Here is a 19,192-nt window from a genome sequence, read left to right as displayed (position 1 = left end):
TCAGTCAGTTAACAGAAACAGTACCTGGTCACATGACTCATGCAACAGATGACAACTCAAGGCAAGTCACAGTGAACTGATTTTACAGACCATGCACAGAAAGATATATTCCACAAACCAAAGGTATGAAAATCTAAATGACTGTAGCTGATGCATCAGGCAAAGACAGCTTAAATCCATGAGATAGGCTGTGGAAAACATTCTGCTCACTGCAAAGGAACATTTCTTCTCTATTCTGCTTGCCTTACACATACCTCAACACCTGTTCTTGCCATAACTGCCACAGTTTCACTCAGTTTTCTTGGTGTCTCAGCAAAACTACAAGTTTTTTTTTTTTCATATCTGCTTATTTATTCTTCATATGCCTGAATAATGATGGTGCTGCAGCTATGTTTTTCGTTATTCATAAGGACAAGCTTGACACAATATTTAGATTCCAAGAATATCCTAAAAATCAGGTGACAGTAGGTCTTACTGTCTTACAGGTAAGTAGGTTTTACAACCAGCTGCATTTGGTTGTGCCGGTCTATGATGGCCTTTTACGCTGCGATAGGTGATGGGAATGGATCAACAGCTGACAGGATTATCCTCTGACCTGTTCAGTCTCATGTACTACTCACTCCCCAGGATGCATGTGCCGAGTCATATCTTGCACAGGTGATGCTCCTCTCTTGCTCAAGAATCCCCTCTTCCCAGATTTCCCATTCTGACCATGGAAATAAACCCCCTGAGCAGCCACCTAATGTTCCAAGTGTTGTTCAGCAGCAGAGATCCACACATCTCCTCTCATGTGGTACCTAGTGCAGACACATATCTGTAATGTAGAGAGGTGTGTGGGTATTGCAGACACCTGAAAAGTCCATGTCCTCCTTTTAGTTTTACACTTTTGACTCAGAAGGAGTGTCAGGAGCAGGTGGACCTGCTTGGAATTGCTGGGATGAAAGTAAAGTGATGAAGTTCTTGTGGATCAGAGGGCTCCTGCTAAGCATCCCTACAGTTATCCTGGTTTCCAGAAACACTTTACACAAAAGCTACCTACTTTGACTTACCTGCTAAATCTCAGTTCTTTGCTTGGAACAAAGCATACGGACCTCCCATATGAAGATAGGCTGAGAAAGTTGGGGCTGTTCAGCCTGGAGAAGAGAAGGCTGTGTGGAGACCTCATAGCAGCCTTCCAGTATCTGAAGAGGGCCTATAGGGATGCTGGGAAAGGACTCTTCATGAGGGACTGTTGTAATAGGACAAGGGGTAATGGGTCAAAACTTAAACAGGGAAAGTTTAGATTGGATATAAGGAAGAAGTTCTTTAGTGTGAGGGTGGTGAGGCACTGGAATGGGTTGCCCAGGGAAGTTGTGATTACTTCATCCCTGGCAGTGTTCAAGCCCAGGCTGGACAGAGCCTTGGGCAGCATGGTTTAGTGTGAGGTGTCCCTGCCCATGGCAGGGGGGGTTGGAACTTGATGATCTTAAGGTCCTTTCCAACCCTAACCTATGATTCTATGATTCCTTTGGGAGGTCTACCTGTTGTACTGGTGAACAGGAATTTGGAGGAATCAGAAAATTCAAGAAAGTTAAATACAGAGATTTAACTTCAGTCTGCATGTCCTAACTACTGCTAGAACATTATTTTCTAATAGGAAATGCTTATTTTTCTGCCTCAAAGATGTGACTGCAGCATGAAAAAGCTTGCTGCTTGAAACATGCTACAGCTGATCTAGCCTCACTAGGCTGGCATCTATTAACATTAATTTCAGCTGCAAGGAAAATAAAATATCTGCAGACTAAACTGAACCAAAAAGTTTATCTTCTGGAAAGCCTTCTTCACTCATCATTGGGTTTGCCTCAGTGTTGTGTCTTGTTTAGTTAAGTTTACTTTTTCCGCATTTGGGCTGGAACAGCTCTTAATTACCCCAGCACATTAACTTGGCATTCTCCTAAATTTGTGCTTTTCAGCAAGGAGACTCCTTCCTGCTGTTTCGTTTAATTGCCTCTGCTTTCTGGAAAGATGTGTCAATATTATCACCTTACAAAGCAGATACTCAAGATTTTTTTTTTTTTCCAAGACATCTCTTCCTTGTTTAAACAATTACTTGTCTTACGCTTTTTTCCCATCCTTTCCTTTTCCCTCTAGAGGAATACATTTTCATTGCTAATACACACTGTAATTGTAATGTAATGGAGCACGATTATCAGTCCGAAGCCCAGTGTAAGCTTCAAAGGTTTCTAAACCACACAGAAGTCTAGAAAGTAACTACACAGTATCACATAGATAGCTTCTATAAAGGATCTTAATTAAAAGACCTCTTTCTCTGTTCTGAATTAGTTTTATTTGTATAGCATTTTCTGTTTTCCAATCTTTATAGTATTGTAACCAAGAAAAGTTATTTTAAGAAGGAAAACAAGAATGCCAAATGTCCTAATTCCTCATGGAACTGGTATTTTTAAAGGGTGAAAAAAGCCCGAATTTTAAATTCTAGAAGTGATTAATTACAAGAGTGAACTTAGGAAGCTTCCTGTAAGTAACAAACATTCAAGACAGCAGCATTGCAGGTATTCCTATCCTATGCACTTTTCTCCCATCCTCCACAGCAGATTTACTACAAATTCAAGATAATGATTACAAGTATCTGAACCTGTAACACACACATCCATAGCAACATTGAGGATCTCTTCTGTTAATTTCTGTGCCCAGAGGCTTTTCTGCAACACTGAATTAGAGAAGCCACTGTACTGTTCCTGTAACAAGACAATTATCTTGGAATTAAGACTAAGCAGAACACTTTTCAGAGACTCAGTCTTCCAACGGCTTCAGAGAACAGACAGAATTACTTAGCGTGGCTTATATTATCAGTCCACAAAAGTTATATACCTGCATCACTGTGTTCTAAGAAGTAAGGTCATTATGTTTACAGTCTTTACCTATAATTATATTTTAATGAGGTGGATAATATCCTTGGAATTACTGTTTTTAATGAGGCATTTTAAAAGACATTTCTTTTACTGTTGTAAACTAAGAGGACTACAACATCACTTATCAACAATCCCACCAACTAGAAGGTGAGAAATGTTTCCTTCTTGCAGTGTCAAAACATACCTGAATGTTTGCTAAGTGAGGGTTTAATGGCTTTAGAGGACAACGCTAGTTAAATCCTAAGTCTGTGTAACAATTCTCAACAAGCAGTCATCTTTCCCATCTATTTGCAGAAATCACAGAGGGAACCAGAGTTGTATTCCTCGTGGAGGAAGAAACGATCTTGTACTGAACAACTGCCACCCCTGGTATATGGTTCAGGATATGTCACAGCATATCAAAGGAGAAAACGCATACAGCACAAATCTAGAACAGTGAATCCTGTCCCTACCTCACCGCTCTACTAGTATGGAAGATAATATTCTCAGTAAAGAAGAGAAGCATGACCCATGAGCTGAGCTGTGACTGATATAAAGACAAATATACAATACTGTTTTCAAGTAAAAATACTTCCTGAAAGTGTTGTTAAATTTTTTTAGAGCTAAAAAATGAAATGTGCAAAGACTGTAAGAATTTCTTGGCGTACGAAACTAAAGTATTTATATTCTGATCACAAGAAAAAGGTAGTAATGTACTTACTTTGGATGGGTAAATTCATCCACTAGGACAACCTTTTCTATCAGGTCTCCACCAATGGTTCGAGCCAATTCATAGAAATCATTCTTGGAGTATGTCTCAGAAGGTAGCCAAAAGGAGATGTCATTGATCAAAGGTGGATATTTGCTGAGTGGCTAAAAGAAAATCAACACCATACCTTTGTAAGTGGCTGGACTTGGTAGGTATACCTAGAACTGTTTTAAACTTGTGTAACACACATAACACACATTTTAGAATCTTTCTGAAATGCTTTTTGAAAAGCAAACTGACCTGATAAACAACTGAAATGCAAGATTTTATACTAGGAGATGTCTTAAAGATCCCCTCATAACCAATTTGATTAATTCATTCAGAAGAAAAACTGGTTTTGCTAAAATCAGCATTTATGAGCCTTTTTGAGCAGAGCCGTTTAAGAGGAAGAGATCATTTTAACATGATTATTCACTCGATAGAATTGCACTTTATAAAAGCATTTTTCAGTATTTTACAGATTTAAAAGTTTTTATCACATTCATGTATAAAATTTATATGTATTTTATATCATTTATATACACCATTATATGTCTTTTATCTGTACTGTCCAATTTCTGAGACGGTTATTATCAATAAACAACTTCTTGTTAAAAGGTTACAGTAAGAAACACACTTGGACTTAAAAAGAGGGATCAATTCACTTCCCAGGGTTTTTTATAGATATCCAAACATGAACAACAACAAAAAGTATTGCTGTTAACATAATTACTAATTCCACAAGTACCACAACAGACTTTTAAAAATAAAGGGGCATCTTTGCTGCAGACAGAAAGACCTCATCTTGTGGTCAGAACAGTATAACTTGTTATTTGCAAAAACAGGAAGAGAAAGAGAAACAAAACTTAGTGATCATTAATTTTTCAGTTTTGATGAAACTTCCCTGGAGTCAATGGGTTTCAGAGCTTGCCTTTGCTGAGACATTTCCCCCGTCTGAGGAAAGGAAAATGGTAATGCTCTCTTTTCATGCCCTTCAGGTCCTGCAATATCTTACTTCTGCCTTCCATTAATGCACTGCACTTGAATAAATGTTTTTGCACAAGACTTTTGGGGTCTGCAGAAGAAAACATCTTTTCTTATTCTACTTGTATCTATAGGATAGCTAATGTATGCACCTTGCTCTACAGTATATTATTTTCCTCAAAAATGATTCCATGCCTGCAAAATTTTTATGGTGGAGCAGTCACATCCTAAGTGAATACCTGCTAAAAGCAATAAACCTGTTAAAAAGGTAAATTTACAGCATGCTGATTTACTCAAATCCTGTTCTGTACAGTGTAAACCAGTCAATAAATATCTGCTAAGGAATACAGTGCAAGTTTTAAATTAATACCCCCCCAGTGAATAAACCTGTGAATCACAAATGGTTACCCAACTTGTTAAAAGAATAAACTCGTCAAATGAATGTACAGCCTGTACATCAAGTCAAAAAAACCTTCGTACAATAAATACATCACACAAAAGCTTTTGATAAAACACTAATGCATTAAATGTAAACATCTCTGCTAAATAAAAGTCACAGCTTCAAATGCTGGAGACAATCCTCAGTCAACAACATGATACATGTATTTTACATGTTTAAGTAACACAGTAATATCCTAAACCCTGAAAGGAGCAGAGTACCCACAATTCACAGTATGTGAGTATTCGCTATCAATTTCAAAAGAAGCAGGATTATGTCAGGCACATGAAAACAGCACTCTTTTCCCCACTTCAAATGAGATGTACACAAGCACACAATGTGGTCTGATGTTGTACCTGGAACAGTCTGATTTACATTATCATTGCCATCAAATCTGACATGAGCAAAGTTATTCAAAGATGTAATAAACTGTAGGGTCTGTTCCCAATCAACCTCCCAGATTATCAAGTCTATAAGAAAACTGCTTCTTTGACTCAGTTCATGGTGCTACTAGCCTAGACACAGAACTGCATTTTTGTTCGTGCACACGTGTGCGTATGCTTGAGTGTGTTACAAAGAGTGGAAGGAAAAATGCTTAAAACAGTAACTTTTTTATTATTAGGGTACAAACCTTTTCTCAGAGCTCTGTAATACAGAAAAATCTTTATGGTAAAAGGCAAGGCAATAATCCCATATTATACTCTCCCTTCACCACCTGGCTGCAGTCAATATCATTGCAGTAAGTATTATATCAACACTAAAGTTAGTATAAGGATAAAATTCTCAAACATATTGATCTGTTTGGTGTAGAGCTACATAATTATTTATTACCTACACGTAAAACATGAAAAGGGTAGGACAAGTCTCCAACTGGCAGGTTAAAAAGTTACTGCGTTCGTATTCAGGCACTCCTGCAAATACACACTGTGGTCCAACAGATCCCACTGCCATCACTGTCCTCGTTTCTAAACTTTCATGACCTTTAACAACAGAGTGGTCTAAAGTCCTTTAACTTGGGCTTTAGACTCTAAATTGGAGAGGCATACATTCGATGGATGGACCACTAAGGGGGTAAGGAATTGGCTGGATGGTCACACTCAGACAGTAGTGGTCAGTGGCTTGATGCCCAGGTGGAGACCAGCGATGAGTGGCATCCCTCAGAGGTTGGCACTGGGACTGGCACTGTTTAACATCTTTGTCAGTGACATGGACAGTGGGATTGAGTGCGCCCTCAGCAAGCTTGCTGATGACACTGAGCTGTCTGGTAAGGTCAACACACTGGAGGGGAGGGATGCCATCTAGAGAGACCTTGACACACTTGTGAGGTGGGACAATACCAACCACAGGAAGTTCAGCAAGGCCAAGTGCAAGGTCCTGCACACAGGTTGGGGCATTCCCAAGCACAAATACAGCCGAACAGAGGGCTGGAGCACCTCTGTTATGAAGACAGGATGAGATTTGGGCTTGTTCAGTCTGCAGAAGAGAAGGCTCCAGGAAGACCTTAGAGCAGCTTCCAGTGCCTAAATGGGGTGTACAAGAAATCTGGAGAGGAACTTTTTACAGGGCCATGTAGTGACAGGACAAGGGGTAATGGCTTTAAGCTGAAAGAGCGCAAATTCAGATTAGACATTAGGAAGAAATTCTTTACTGTGAGGGTGGTGAGACATTGGCACAGGCTGCCCAGAGAAGCTGTGGCTGCCCCACCCCTGGAAGTGTACAAGGCCAGGTTGGATGGGGCTTGGAGCAATCAGGTCTAGTGGGAGGTGTCCTGGCCCATGGCAGGGGGTTGGAACTGGATGACCTTTAAAGTTCCTTTCAACACTAACCATTACCCTATGACTTTGATTCCTTCCCAGGTTCAAGGCAAACAACAGCCCTGAAGACTGTTCCCTTATGAATTTACAGGTATTTTAGAGGCTCCCCTTGAGAGCAATGTGCTCTTCCAGCTACATTTTCTGCTTTGCTGCTGCTTCCAGCCACCAATTCAGGTATGTCCTCTTCTTGATTTAGGTGTGCTCTACCACAACGCTTAAAGAACCTAATAGAACACTGGCTGGCTCTGCTCCCTGTATGCTGACCAGCTCCTCGCACACTGCAGGAGCCTGGAAGCCCTGCCGTCCTCCTTCCACTGCCTGACCACCCCCCTTAGGTTTCCAGGGAACTGAAAAAAGTTTTTGGGAAAGGTAGAACTGATCCCACCTGCACAGTGCTGCTGTGAGGCACTGGCCAGGCCTGGCACACAGCACTGCCAACTCTGCATCACTTTCTTGGTCCCATCAGAACTTTGTCACCACAGCACTACTTTAAATGTTCTGTTTGCTTTCTATTTCAAACACTGAAGTCTTTGGAATTTTTCAACAGCCTTGGAAAACAAGAGTGCTTTCCCAGTAGTTACACTATTGATAGGACTCTGCTGAGCCCACGTTGTAGGGAACACTGCAGATAATGACATCGCATTTTTCAATCACCCAAGGTGAAAGCATTTAGGAGTATTGAATTACTATCATTTATTAAAATAATAAAATGGAAGCTTATGATGATCCACACTCCATGATATACGTTTACTAGTCATTAGTCACACTTCATCCTCTGGTTAATAAATAAGCCAAGTACTTACTAAAACAGAAGCTTTTTTTCTCTCAGGGTGCTAATTTTAGTGTAGGAATGAGCAGCTGGACACCAGTGCTATACCCTGCTCTGCCAGCCTGCCTCGCCCATGCCTAGATGTACCTAAGAAGTGCATCACTGAAAAGGGCTATGACTCTTTATAATAGCTTAGGGCATTCCTCATCCCTACCACTTTGCTCTACCTTTCTGTCCAAGGTTACTGCCCTTGCACCAGCTGATTAAACACTTGCCATATGTATAGAATTCAGCTCTCCAAACCAAAGCAAATGGACCAGTTTGGGATTGATGCACTGCTCTGTCTCCCTGTCTCCCTGCAGGGAATGGCAGAAGAGCATTAGCCTCCAGTGGTGCTCTGAACTTCTCAGAATGAACATACAATTAAGATCAGCCCTTTTTGGACAGCAGCTCGCTCGCCCCAAACAGAGCTCTTCACCTCTGCAAGCTCACATACAGTTACAGGGAACACCATGTGTCCATGTAAATATCATGAGCTCCCTGGATTTCAGGCACTCTGCTTGCACATGGACCATTTTGAGTGGAAGAGGGCTTTTTGCATATGGGCGAGAATGCTCTGTCCCTGGTTTGAATATCATGTGAGTGCCTTTGAGTGTTCCAAGTAGCTTCAAATCATTAATTCATTCAATGTGGAAAGGGAAGCAAGTACCTTTCACTATTTCTCACAGAAGCAATGGGAAAACAGGAGAGAGAGCAAGGGAGGCATCAGGTTTCAAATGAATAAAGGGTGCATACCACAACTAAGGACCTGTTACACGGAACCAAAAGGGACTAAACAAACTCATGGCGGACAGGTCCCCTAGTCACTTTTAAACAGAGCAATTCAATTGTACTTTTGGTTCAACAGCTCTCTTATGGCTTTAAGCAGGGTCAGTAAATGTAGATAAGGATTATACTGTTTTCATAATGAATGTGCTGTGCTTCAAGCACTTGCTCTTTACCATCATCAGAGACAGCTGGATGGTTACCTATAGCATAACAGGTCTTTAAGCAAGCTGCTTCATTCATGGCATTCTGGAAATGACAGTATTACCAAACCAAATCTTTCTTTTTCTAGTTTAGTGATTTCTCATTTTGAAGTAAGTATGAAGGACAGCATAAAGATGTTGAGCTACTGAAGAGAACTGGGTGAACACCACCTTAGATAAACTTCTCTTAGGCCTAGCAGCAGTACTATGCAATCAAGTCTTCTAGGGGCTCTAGGGCTGGGGAAAGGGGAAGAAGTGCCCAAATACTCCCATTGTCACCACCCTTTTCCTCCCTTTCTACTTTCTAACCCACCTGGCTCTTTTCCATTCCTAAAGGTTTTTATTTTTCATGGTTGATGGAAACGTTTGATTTAGGAGCCCTGGTTCTGACCCTGCTCTTCTGTCTGAGACAAGAACCCAACTTAAAGCTATCAGCAGCCACAAAGGAGCATTTGCCTACAGATACTACAGCTGACTAGGCTGGCCAACACACACTCACTGGTGAAATCAATCAGCATCCCAGTTTCCACTCCAACTAGTGCAGTTCACAGCTCTTCATGGGGGTGCAAAAGGAGGGGGGGTGATGTCACACTCCCCTCTAGAGATCAACACTTTGAAGACAACCATACGTTTGGCAGAAGGCCTGCTTGTTTGTCATCAGCAGCCTGCACAATTAAAAGAGCACTGTATGACAAGTAATTGCAGTTCCTCATTTTGGCTCTCTCTCATCCCTGGGAAAAAATAATCATGAAGTATGGAAATACAGGAAGTAATTTGTGAAAAATATAAGAAAGAAAAATGTTATCAAGAAACATAGTAAATGAAACTGTTCTCAAAGATGAAACACACATTCTAGATCCGGGTTAAGCAGGGAGGTGCAACAGGGCACAGACTCTTTCTCAGTAAGTGTCAGCCTTCAATGTGGGATGAAGGAGCTGCAGCCCCTTGGCTGGGGGGCAAACCTGTGGACCAGTTCCCCCTCTGCTGTGTGTGCATGCCACCATCTGAGCTCCATCCTCTTCCCACCTAAGCTAAGCCCTATGAGGTCTTGTTGAAGACAAGAGTTTCTCTCTTGAGCCCTATTACATGTGGCCTGAAGGTGGAAAACCAGGAGTTAAATTGCTTATGTTCTGCCTAAATGGTCACTGATGGCTCTTCATACAATATCATTTAATCACCTTTTCCAATGCTAGTGAAGCGTCTTTGAATAGAAAAATATCCCCCGAAGACTCATCCCAAATGCACACACACAAGCACATGCATAAGAACAAATATTTACAGCTTCTTATAGAGTAGCCCGCCTGGCAAAGGAAAGTCACTACCTAATATGACACTGAAAAATTAAGATGCGTAATAGCCAATGAAAAGATGAAACTTCTTAGATAAGCTACTCTATCTTTTCCAAGCACCAGGAAGAATGCAAGAGAAGATTGGTGCTGTGGCAGAATGTGTGAGTAGAAAGCTTGCCATTAAAGGTTCCTATGAAGACAGGCTCAGGGAGCTGGGGTTGTTCAGTCTGAAGAAGAGAAGGCTCCATGGAGAACAGCTAATCCTAACCCTACAGAAGGCATTGCTTGATGCATGCATTAAGTTTTTGCCATGCCCGGAAGTCAGATTTCCTCTTTTCTGATGGTTTGGTTTGTATGTTTTTTCTCATTATGCTTAATAATAATACTGAAGTAAATAGCTCACTGGGGTAAAATACTCCACATATCAACAATTCATATGAAAGACTTATATCTAAATAAAGAATGCAAGCATTTGGAAAGAGACTGCAGCAATACGAAGATGTATTTCTTTCAAACAATGGAAACAAATTGCACCCAACATTTTACTTCAACTTAGATGAAAAATCTCATATAAAGCACTGCTGATTATTTTTCCTTTTTTGCTCATTAAATCCACCATTTCAGAGAGTTATTGCTTAAATAGCAGAATCTTCAGAACACCTGACTACTACTTACACCAAAATAAGCTGGCATCACAAATCTTACAGGCACATGCAACACCTGAAAAGGTCCTTCTTCCCACCTAGCAAGCTGGTTTTCTATTTTCTCTCTCCCTTCTAAAAAGCACAGAGATTTCCAAGTCAATGGCAATGATGCTTCATATTCCTTGGCCAGGTACAGCTTCACATAATGTCCTGGACATTGCTATACTACAAGGGAATGTCCTCATCTTCCTGCACTTCCCAGGCTTACAAGCTAATCTGTTATCATCTAGGAAACACTACTGTAGATACTGCATCATAAAAAAACTATGCTCCCTAGGAAATGAAAATATCTCAATTGCCCGCACAACAATATACCTGAGGAGATTACTGGTGGTTTTGAAACATTCTTCATGATTTTCAGTGCCACAAAAATAGCTGGGTTTCCCTCTTCACTTGGGGAAACTGCCTGAGTTGCAATGACTCTTGGTCAAATCCATTACTTTGGTTTCCAGAAGTAGTCAACTTTACTTTTCCCCACCCTTAAGTATTAAATTTATACTAATCACAACCTCCACAATGCAAAACCAGTAATACAACACTAGGGTAGTGTAGCAAGCAAGGCTCCACTTACTTGTCCAATGCTCACAAGAAGGAGAAAAGCCTTTAATTTTTCCTTTCAGGCAGATTCTGAGCATTCCTAAAGCCATACTCTTCTTAAAGTGTAAGAATGCTTAGAAACAGAAAACTGCAGAGAAGCCGTAAGCCAAGAACAGATAAAGCACAAAAAGTACACTCAGGATTTAAGTACACAACTACAAAATGTAAAGCACATTTAAATATCTACAAACCAAATACTTGTGCAGAGCAGGCAATTTCTTTAATGCCTTTCCCTATTTTACAAGAATCAGAAAATATGTTCACTATTGTTGATTTAGGAGAACAGGTTACATGTGGTAATAATTATGCAAACTGGATTTAACACGTAAGCAGGAGGATGCAAGCAATCCTCAAAAGAGGTGATTTCTTCCCATTATTCATTTTTAGAAAATTGGAAAATTGGAAAAACAAATCCTCTGCAGCATATGCACCCCAAAGCATTACTTACTTGTCACATTTTGGTTTAGGCTGTCACTACTATGGAACTTGCGTGTCTCACACTAGCAAGATGAAGGAAATTGAGGACGGGTATGATATGAATAATATGGTTCTTCCCAACTGTGCCTTCTGTTGTTTGGCTATTCTCTGTAGCCTAATTCATATTCTGATCAGGGAAGTGGTAGCTGAAAATCAGGGAGTTTTTATTAACACCATGTACTTCAAAAGGTGCTCCTGTTCATGCATACACACACATGCACCCAGACTGTTCTCTCCAGCCCTCATTTACCAGGGATACTCTACAGCTGAGCTGCAATGGCTAATCATGATGACTGTAAGGGTTTAGGCATGCTTTTAGAGACCACTTTATCAAAGGCTCTTTGCAAAATGTATCTTCTGCCTGTAAAACATTAGCATAAATGTTAAGCCAGCTATCAAATAAACTCATCTACAACAAAACCCATGGTTCTATCCAAAACTGGTAAAAAAGAATTAGAGTGTATTTCCTACCAGTTTCAAGTTATCTCCCCCTGCCCCCATACATATATGTACAAACACAAACTTGTACCTCTGAAGATACACACTTACACAGTACAAGTTAGGCATACTTTAAACAGGAATTTATTCTTACATCAAATGCACAATGTACACTCACAAAGATGTGTTTAACCTTCCTGTAGGCATGCTGATATTCAGATTGTGATAACTACCTAGGACTGCCAGTCTGAAACCAAGGTCCCATTAGGTAAACAGAGCACAAAATGATAGCCCCTGAAGAACTTTCCACCCCAGGACAGTACTGGAGAAGACATGCTGAGGCATGAGGTATAAGACAACTACAACTGTAAAGAGCATGAAAAATTGAATTACTGAGTAGGGAAATTTGAGTCAGGGTCAAGATCTGACTCAAACTTCAGGGAAACTTCTCAGGTAAGGGCCAAAGACTAAAGTCAAGACAGTTACTGTGCCATCCTCCTAGCCAGAATTCTATTCACCACACTGTAATTAAACCAGCATTGGAAAAATACTGCAAAAGTGTAACACTCGCACTCCTTACTAGCTACATACTTTTGTAGACAATAAGACTGAACAGTCTGAACTTCCGTGGATTCCTGCTGAAACCACAAGCAGCTGGTTCTCATAGCTTCACATAACCAATATGAAATCTATCGTTATTTTAGATTTCCAGGTTTACGCTTTCACCTAATATTAATTTAATGTGAGTCTCAGCATATATATCACTGCTGGAAATTGCTTCATGGCTTATTTAAGTACTTTGTATAACCATTATACTTCATCATTTGGGACACAATAAAGATCAGTTGATATACTCAGCAGCAGAATTACTCATTTGTGAGCTATTTGTTTTAAGAGCCTCAACCAGTCAAACTGCAAATACATGAGGTTTCAAGATCAGAGCAAATCACGGTAACATATACTTTTTGAAGCTTACTGAAGTTTTTGCTAAGCAATAATTTAAGTAGTATCAGGTGTACTTTCACTGGGTTGCATTGGCCTACAAACCAACCCAAACCCCCCCAACCCTCCCACACCAGACATCAGCAGCAAAATGATTCTACTGACAATAACTGTACATGGCAGCAGTATTTTTAACTGGAAATCCATTTTTATTTACATCATGTTAGGGCGAGCTCAAATTTCAATCCGGGCTACAGTTGCTCCTTTCTGTTCAAAACAAAATGGAAGGAAGTCCCTTGTGGTCTCTTCCCATTCACTGGGATTCTCTTTCACTTGTATCAATGACATACCTGCTGGGTATACCACATTCTCTACATACTCACCCCCATCCTCTAACCTAACAACATGCTTAATTCAGCCACACCTGACATGGAAATTGTTGAGGCACTATTTTTTTTTCATTTTGCTTGTGCCAAAGCCGTTCATGGGATACGCTGTGAATGGTAACACTCCTGAAGACTTGCGAGAAGCTGGCTTTCGCCATTTTGTTCCAATTTTTCAGATTATAGAGAGGCATAAAAAGTGGTCTTGACTCTTGGTTTTTGAACAGGGACCTTTTTTTTTGTCTCTGTGAAAGTATTTTTTACATTAATTGCACGGAAGGACTACGGCAAACACCAAGTTTGGGAAAATACGGAGAGTGCAATTTGAAATCCACAGGACACATCTACAGATTCCATGGCCTTTGTATCTTGTGAGGTTGCAGTTGTTTCACTTGGGATGCCACTACTGGAGTCTAAGTGACAAATTTTTCAACAAGAACAGCTGAATGTCTTCAAGTTACTCTGTCCTTTCTTCTCTAGTCCTTGACTTTTCTTTCAGTTACTTCTGGACTCCTTCCTTCTTTTTCTCCAGGACTGAGGTTCTGGATGTCCAAGGTACATGGAAGGAAACAGTAGAAGACTCCCAGCTAGCAAAGGCTCCTCTTTCCACCCAGGCTGCTCACTTCTGTCACTGATCCATGACCTTTCCCTTATGTATGCAGGCCACAGTGCTGTGGCAGACTACCCAGTGGCAAAGCCACCTTACAGGATTTTGTCTTCCCATCTTCCCCCATCACTTCAGGATTGATCCTGCCTCCGAAAACAAAAGTGCAGTTTTCACAGCTGTGCTGAGGGCATGGGGCAACAATGAGAAGTGGAACAGGGGACTGATATGGCTTTGAGGAACTGCAGGGGGAAAAGGGTCCCTGATCCACCTCACAGTGTAGTCACAGAAGCTGCTGCTGCGATGCAACTGGAACAACAAAGCAGGACAGTACATGGGAAAGAACAAAAAATTATCCTTCTCATCCTGACACTGTGAGAACCAAGGCTCTGGGAACAAGTGGTACAGAACAGTTCCAAAACCACTAACATCCTTCAAATGGAGAAGTTTCAACTGCAGTCTCTGACTGGACCTGCAGTCAAAAGAGGATATCACCCAGGTGGACACACTGGTATTTCACATTGCAAGCTTCCAAACACCCATGTGGCGCACTCTAGGTTTGTTAGTAAAGCCCTAGACCTCCCACACAGCTGAGAATTTGAGGAAACATAATTACATCCATGTCAAAAAAAAACCTATTGGTGATTAAACTCTGTTAGCACAGAAAACTGAAAGTATATGTACACCTCTACACACACACTCCACCCAACTGGAACAAAATCTAACTGGGACAATTGTGTACAAAGCAGAAAACTCATAACATCCAGGAAGAACAGCTCAGAGCAGTTATTTTGCTTCAAGTCACCACCAGCTAGATCAAATCTGCTACAGGCACATGACAACCTAATGGAGGTGAACCTGAGAGTTTTCAAATATTCTAAGACTGTGAAAACAACCTAGAATTACTTAAAGTATTTTCAAGGAACATATGTTAAGGACAAGAGCTGTGGTTTTGCTTATGAACATCATAGGCTTCTCCATACATCTGACTACTATCAAGGCGGCTATGAGATGGATGACTTGGATTTGTTTTGCTCTTTGGTGCACCAGCAGACAACAGCTGGAGATACTGCGTAAGATAATTATCACTAACAAATCTAAGCACAAAGGGCTATTGTTGTTTTTCTAAGTACAAGCAGAAAGGAATTAAAGCATTACTGATTTGTCCAGATTCAACACGTAGCTATCAGTAAGACTAGACTGCAGTGGGAGGGATGCAAACAGGGTATGCATGAAACCTACATCACTGCTATTAGCTCAGGGTAGCAGTGAGATTACTGGCATCCACATCCCCCATCAGTGGTTATTTTTACCAAGGGTTTCAGTAATACCATGTCAGTGCAGCCTTAGTCATGGGTCTGGGTTCCGGCACAATAATTGTTTCACAAATTCAGAATCAAAATGCTGAGTTCAGTGATGGCTCCTGCCCCTGAAAGCTGATGTGCTAACAGTATGACAAATGGAAAACTCATTACCTTGAAAGGCTGAGCGCACAAGTCCAACTGTGCTCCAGTGAAATTGTATGTGTGTCTGAGCATCTCTTTACTACACCCTATGGAAAAGCCACTGTATTACCCATTTGTGGTTCACTGGTATGTAAGCTGCTTATTTTTTAGACCCGGACTTAAAAGTCTACAAAATTACACTAGGGTTGGATAGCATTGGATATACCAGTTTTAATCACTTCTATTCTGTTTCTGAGGTATGCCTGAGTTTTGGAGAGCTGCTATAAATGTTTCTTTCATTACTCTGAGAAAACACATTCCTTGCTTTCAACACCCCACCCCACCCTGAGACTGATGGTAATACTTTAAAGTACAGAATTGCTTTGATGGCTTCTGTGGTCACTCATACTTGACTTTTCAAAAGGAGATATGTACAAAGTCTGGGAAGGCTTTCTGATTGATTTAAAAGAAGACCTTTGCATCAGTCTCAATAGTTTTTTGCCTTAAACCTATGCTCCCTTTCTGTGTCTGTCTTCTCTTCCCACCCCACCCCTCCCATCTTGTTTAAACTTTCTCTCTTAGCCCCCTGATTTTTTCCTATTACCTCCAAGGGCCAAAGTACAGCCCTTCTCTCTTCTACCTTCCTCTTACTTTGTCATATCCCAGTATTTTCTTTTCTTGTATCCAGTCTCACACAACTGTCCATTCACTCACGCTCTGCCCATTTCTGAACCCCTATTTTCTTCTTTCTTTCCTGCGTTTTCAGCTAATTGTCTTTAGTTGAGAATGGGAATTCAAGTCCTCTTTACTCTCCAGATGCTTGCTGGTTGACTTTCTTTACCCAAATGTCAATCAGTAAAACTGGCTTGGATCAAAGATTTTGCAAATGACATTTGTGGTTTCTCAGATTAAACTCTTATTGCTTATGACAGCCATTTTGAAAGTTTTCTCTGCTTAAGCCCTGCAAGGCGCTGATCACTCTCAGCTGGATCTCAGGAAATATGGAGATCTCTGACCTGAAACTATTTAGGTACGTAGGTTATATGTGACTGAGCACAGGAACTATCCCATTGATTTAAATGGGACTACTCACAAGTTTAAAGCTCAGCATGTTCTTCAGTACTTTGCCTGACTGGGGCCAGAGGGCTCAGGTTCCTAGAGCTTCAATACCAGCACTGGTTACAAATGATACGAGATATGACATCCTGATGAGAGAAGACTTGATGATCAAGTGATTTCTAATCCAATTGTGTGGCTTAGTGCAGCATCTCACAATGAAGAAGATATTTTTTTCCTTCTTTCCATAGCTACCCAACACTAAAAAAAAGAGTTTCACCATACTCTGTTCTGCAGAGTATGCAGACAAACCTGAGATGATATACAGCACTTTAAAGATTTTACTGACATTCATTTAAGATGATCTATGTAAATCATTCATAAGAAATTCAACCTTCCCAAAGTCATGTCAATAAAATGTTTATGCTACACCATCACCTACTCTGTTGTACCTCCACATGCATACACACAAACACTGTATATCTTCAATTACAGTAAAGCTAACTAGACAATAAATCACAGCTGAGGCTGTACCCCATTTGTTCAGACATCCAAGTTAAATTTACATACTAATGGTTGCATATTTGCCTTTAATAGATGCACTATTAGAAAGTAAACATAATAAATGAATAACCATTTATGCATGGAGTTACCTAATCTTGATGAAAAATATCTGAAAATGTAGCAGCCAGTGAATCCTTTACTTTTTATCAGAAAATAAAGCTAGTCACAGATTAAAATGATAAATATAAATTACATGGAGTAGCACACTAATGATGAATCAGACAGACCCACCCTGAGCAGTGAATGTAATAAGTTCAAACTGGTTGAAATACTGGCTTATACATTAGATGCTCTCCTTCTCAAGCATGGAATACAGGATATAGACTAAGACGGTTTAATTTGTGCAAGTTTCCCCTTGTACCTGCCAGTAAATTTTATTTTCAGTATCTTCTAAAACTTCAGGCCAAGCTATATGTTTCCCAGCAACAATCAGGTAGGAGCACAGGAAAGAGGCACAGGGTTGATGACTGTCTCAGAAAACTGGAAAGTGCACAGTAGAGTAAAAAAGTTGTACTGTGTCCTCTGGCATCAGAAAAGAGGCTTAATTCGTATGGTACACAGAGTAAAGGGGGTGAGTGAGGCCCAGCCTTTGCTATTTTGCACAGGAGAAGGATGAGCCCACTTTGATTTCCTTCTTTCCACACAACTACATCTCCCTGAAGATACATTTTTCCTCATCTCTGCTAACCTTGACTGCTCAGTTTACAAAGCAGAGACAGTCTCCTAGGTTAGGGCTACATACACCATTCAGGCTACAGTTTTGTGGGAAGTGAACAGTGCCAATTCAAGTTGTTTGCCAACTCTCCTCTCTCAGCTGCCAAGGGTTACTAGCCCCTCTGGACTTCCAGCACCATGAGAATGATCCTGGTTAGAATTTTTTAAACTGAACCTAACAGGTTATTATGAAGGAACTGATTTTGGAGAGACTGCACATGCCAGCACAAGGACAGAAGCAGTCCTTAGAAATGATGGAAGGGGGTGGTTAAAAGTAGGTGGTGCTAGGCTTATTGGAGATAGTGCAGAAATGAGGAAAAGAAGAAGAAAGTAACTCCCATAATCTCAAAGGAGTCATCTGCAGTTTATCTAGGAATCTGATCCAGATTTCCTCTGTACCAATGCTTCCCTTAGAACAGCATAAACATGACTCTGCTTGACCTCAGTCCAGGCCACAAGGCTCATCTGCAATCAAAATACTTATTTAAAACAGCAGCAGCCACCAGACGCCAGCAGCATCAAATGAAAGTGACTTTGTGAGGAGAGAATGTATCAGCAGCCTATTGACGTGACATGCCGCTTACTTGCTGTGGCAGTAAAATGATGGAGGTTCCAGGAGCCATCCTGCTGCCAGAGCCCATTTGTCTTAATCAACACCTCTGGGCCCACCACGCTTCATCTGAACTGTGAGTGCCTTCCTTCCCTAAATGTCATTTCATTTTTGTACCTTTTTTTGAACGTTGTCAGCCCATGGACACATCTTTTTGTAAGAATGCTGGCTCAGCATGAACTGGAAAGCTGTTATATGAAAGTATGATGAACAAAGCGTACTAGATCAGATACAAGCCATTTGTTTTATTACACTGCATCTTGCAGGTGCTTAGTCCTTCCTGCTCTGTCCATCCTCAGCCCTTCATTTCACAGCCTGAGCAGAAACCCTACCCAAGTGACTTAAGGCAGGTTACCAGCCTCTGATCCCCCACACTGCTGTGACTTGTGTCAAATTATAGCCAGCGTGATTTGGTAATCCAAATCAATGCAATAATCTGATCCATGGGGAGCAGCACTCTAACACTGCTGTGCTGACTGGCCACAATGGTACAAGCACTGTCAGCTTTTCCCAGCATCTTTTTGACCTACTGAAATCTGCATGCCTGTATTGATGACACAGGGAAAAGTCTGACACATTCATGCTATTAAAAAGGCTCAAAACATAAACTTTAAGTCCCAAGAAAATGCTCCAATTAAATCCATTTCTGAACAAGAGTATTCTTAGCTCAGGTATTATTAAAGGCTACTGCTGTGTAGT

At 40.7% G+C, this 19,192-nt stretch overlaps 1 protein-coding gene across 10 annotated transcripts in view; it reads right to left on the bottom strand.

Moving 5' to 3' along the window:
• Window positions 1-19,192, bottom strand: part of FARS2 (phenylalanyl-tRNA synthetase 2, mitochondrial) — a 245,607-nt gene that overhangs the window by 76,606 nt on the left and 149,809 nt on the right. For 5 of the 10 annotated variants that reach the window (XM_061449393.1, XM_061449391.1, XM_061449395.1 and 2 more), the window contains one exon: window positions 3,610-3,761. The exons of 1 other annotated variant lie outside the window; for it this stretch is intronic. In XM_061449393.1, coding sequence (XP_061305377.1) covers window positions 3,610-3,761 — 152 coding nt within the window. Of the gene's footprint in view, window positions 1-3,605; window positions 3,762-12,052; window positions 12,099-15,579; window positions 15,657-19,192 lie in introns of those variants that run through there. 4 more of the 10 variants (XR_009742685.1, XM_061449398.1, XM_061449394.1 and 1 more) reach the window with 4 other exon arrangements.

Source organism: Pezoporus flaviventris, unplaced genomic scaffold (assembly GCF_033815535.1).
Source record: "Pezoporus flaviventris isolate CSIRO_AGI_PZ_B2104156 unplaced genomic scaffold, CSIRO_AGI_Pfla_v1 ptg000007l, whole genome shotgun sequence".
NCBI lineage: Eukaryota > Metazoa > Chordata > Aves > Psittaciformes > Psittacidae > Pezoporus > Pezoporus flaviventris.
Note: the sequence above shows the minus strand (reverse complement) of the source record. Positions and strands in the feature narration are given on the sequence as shown.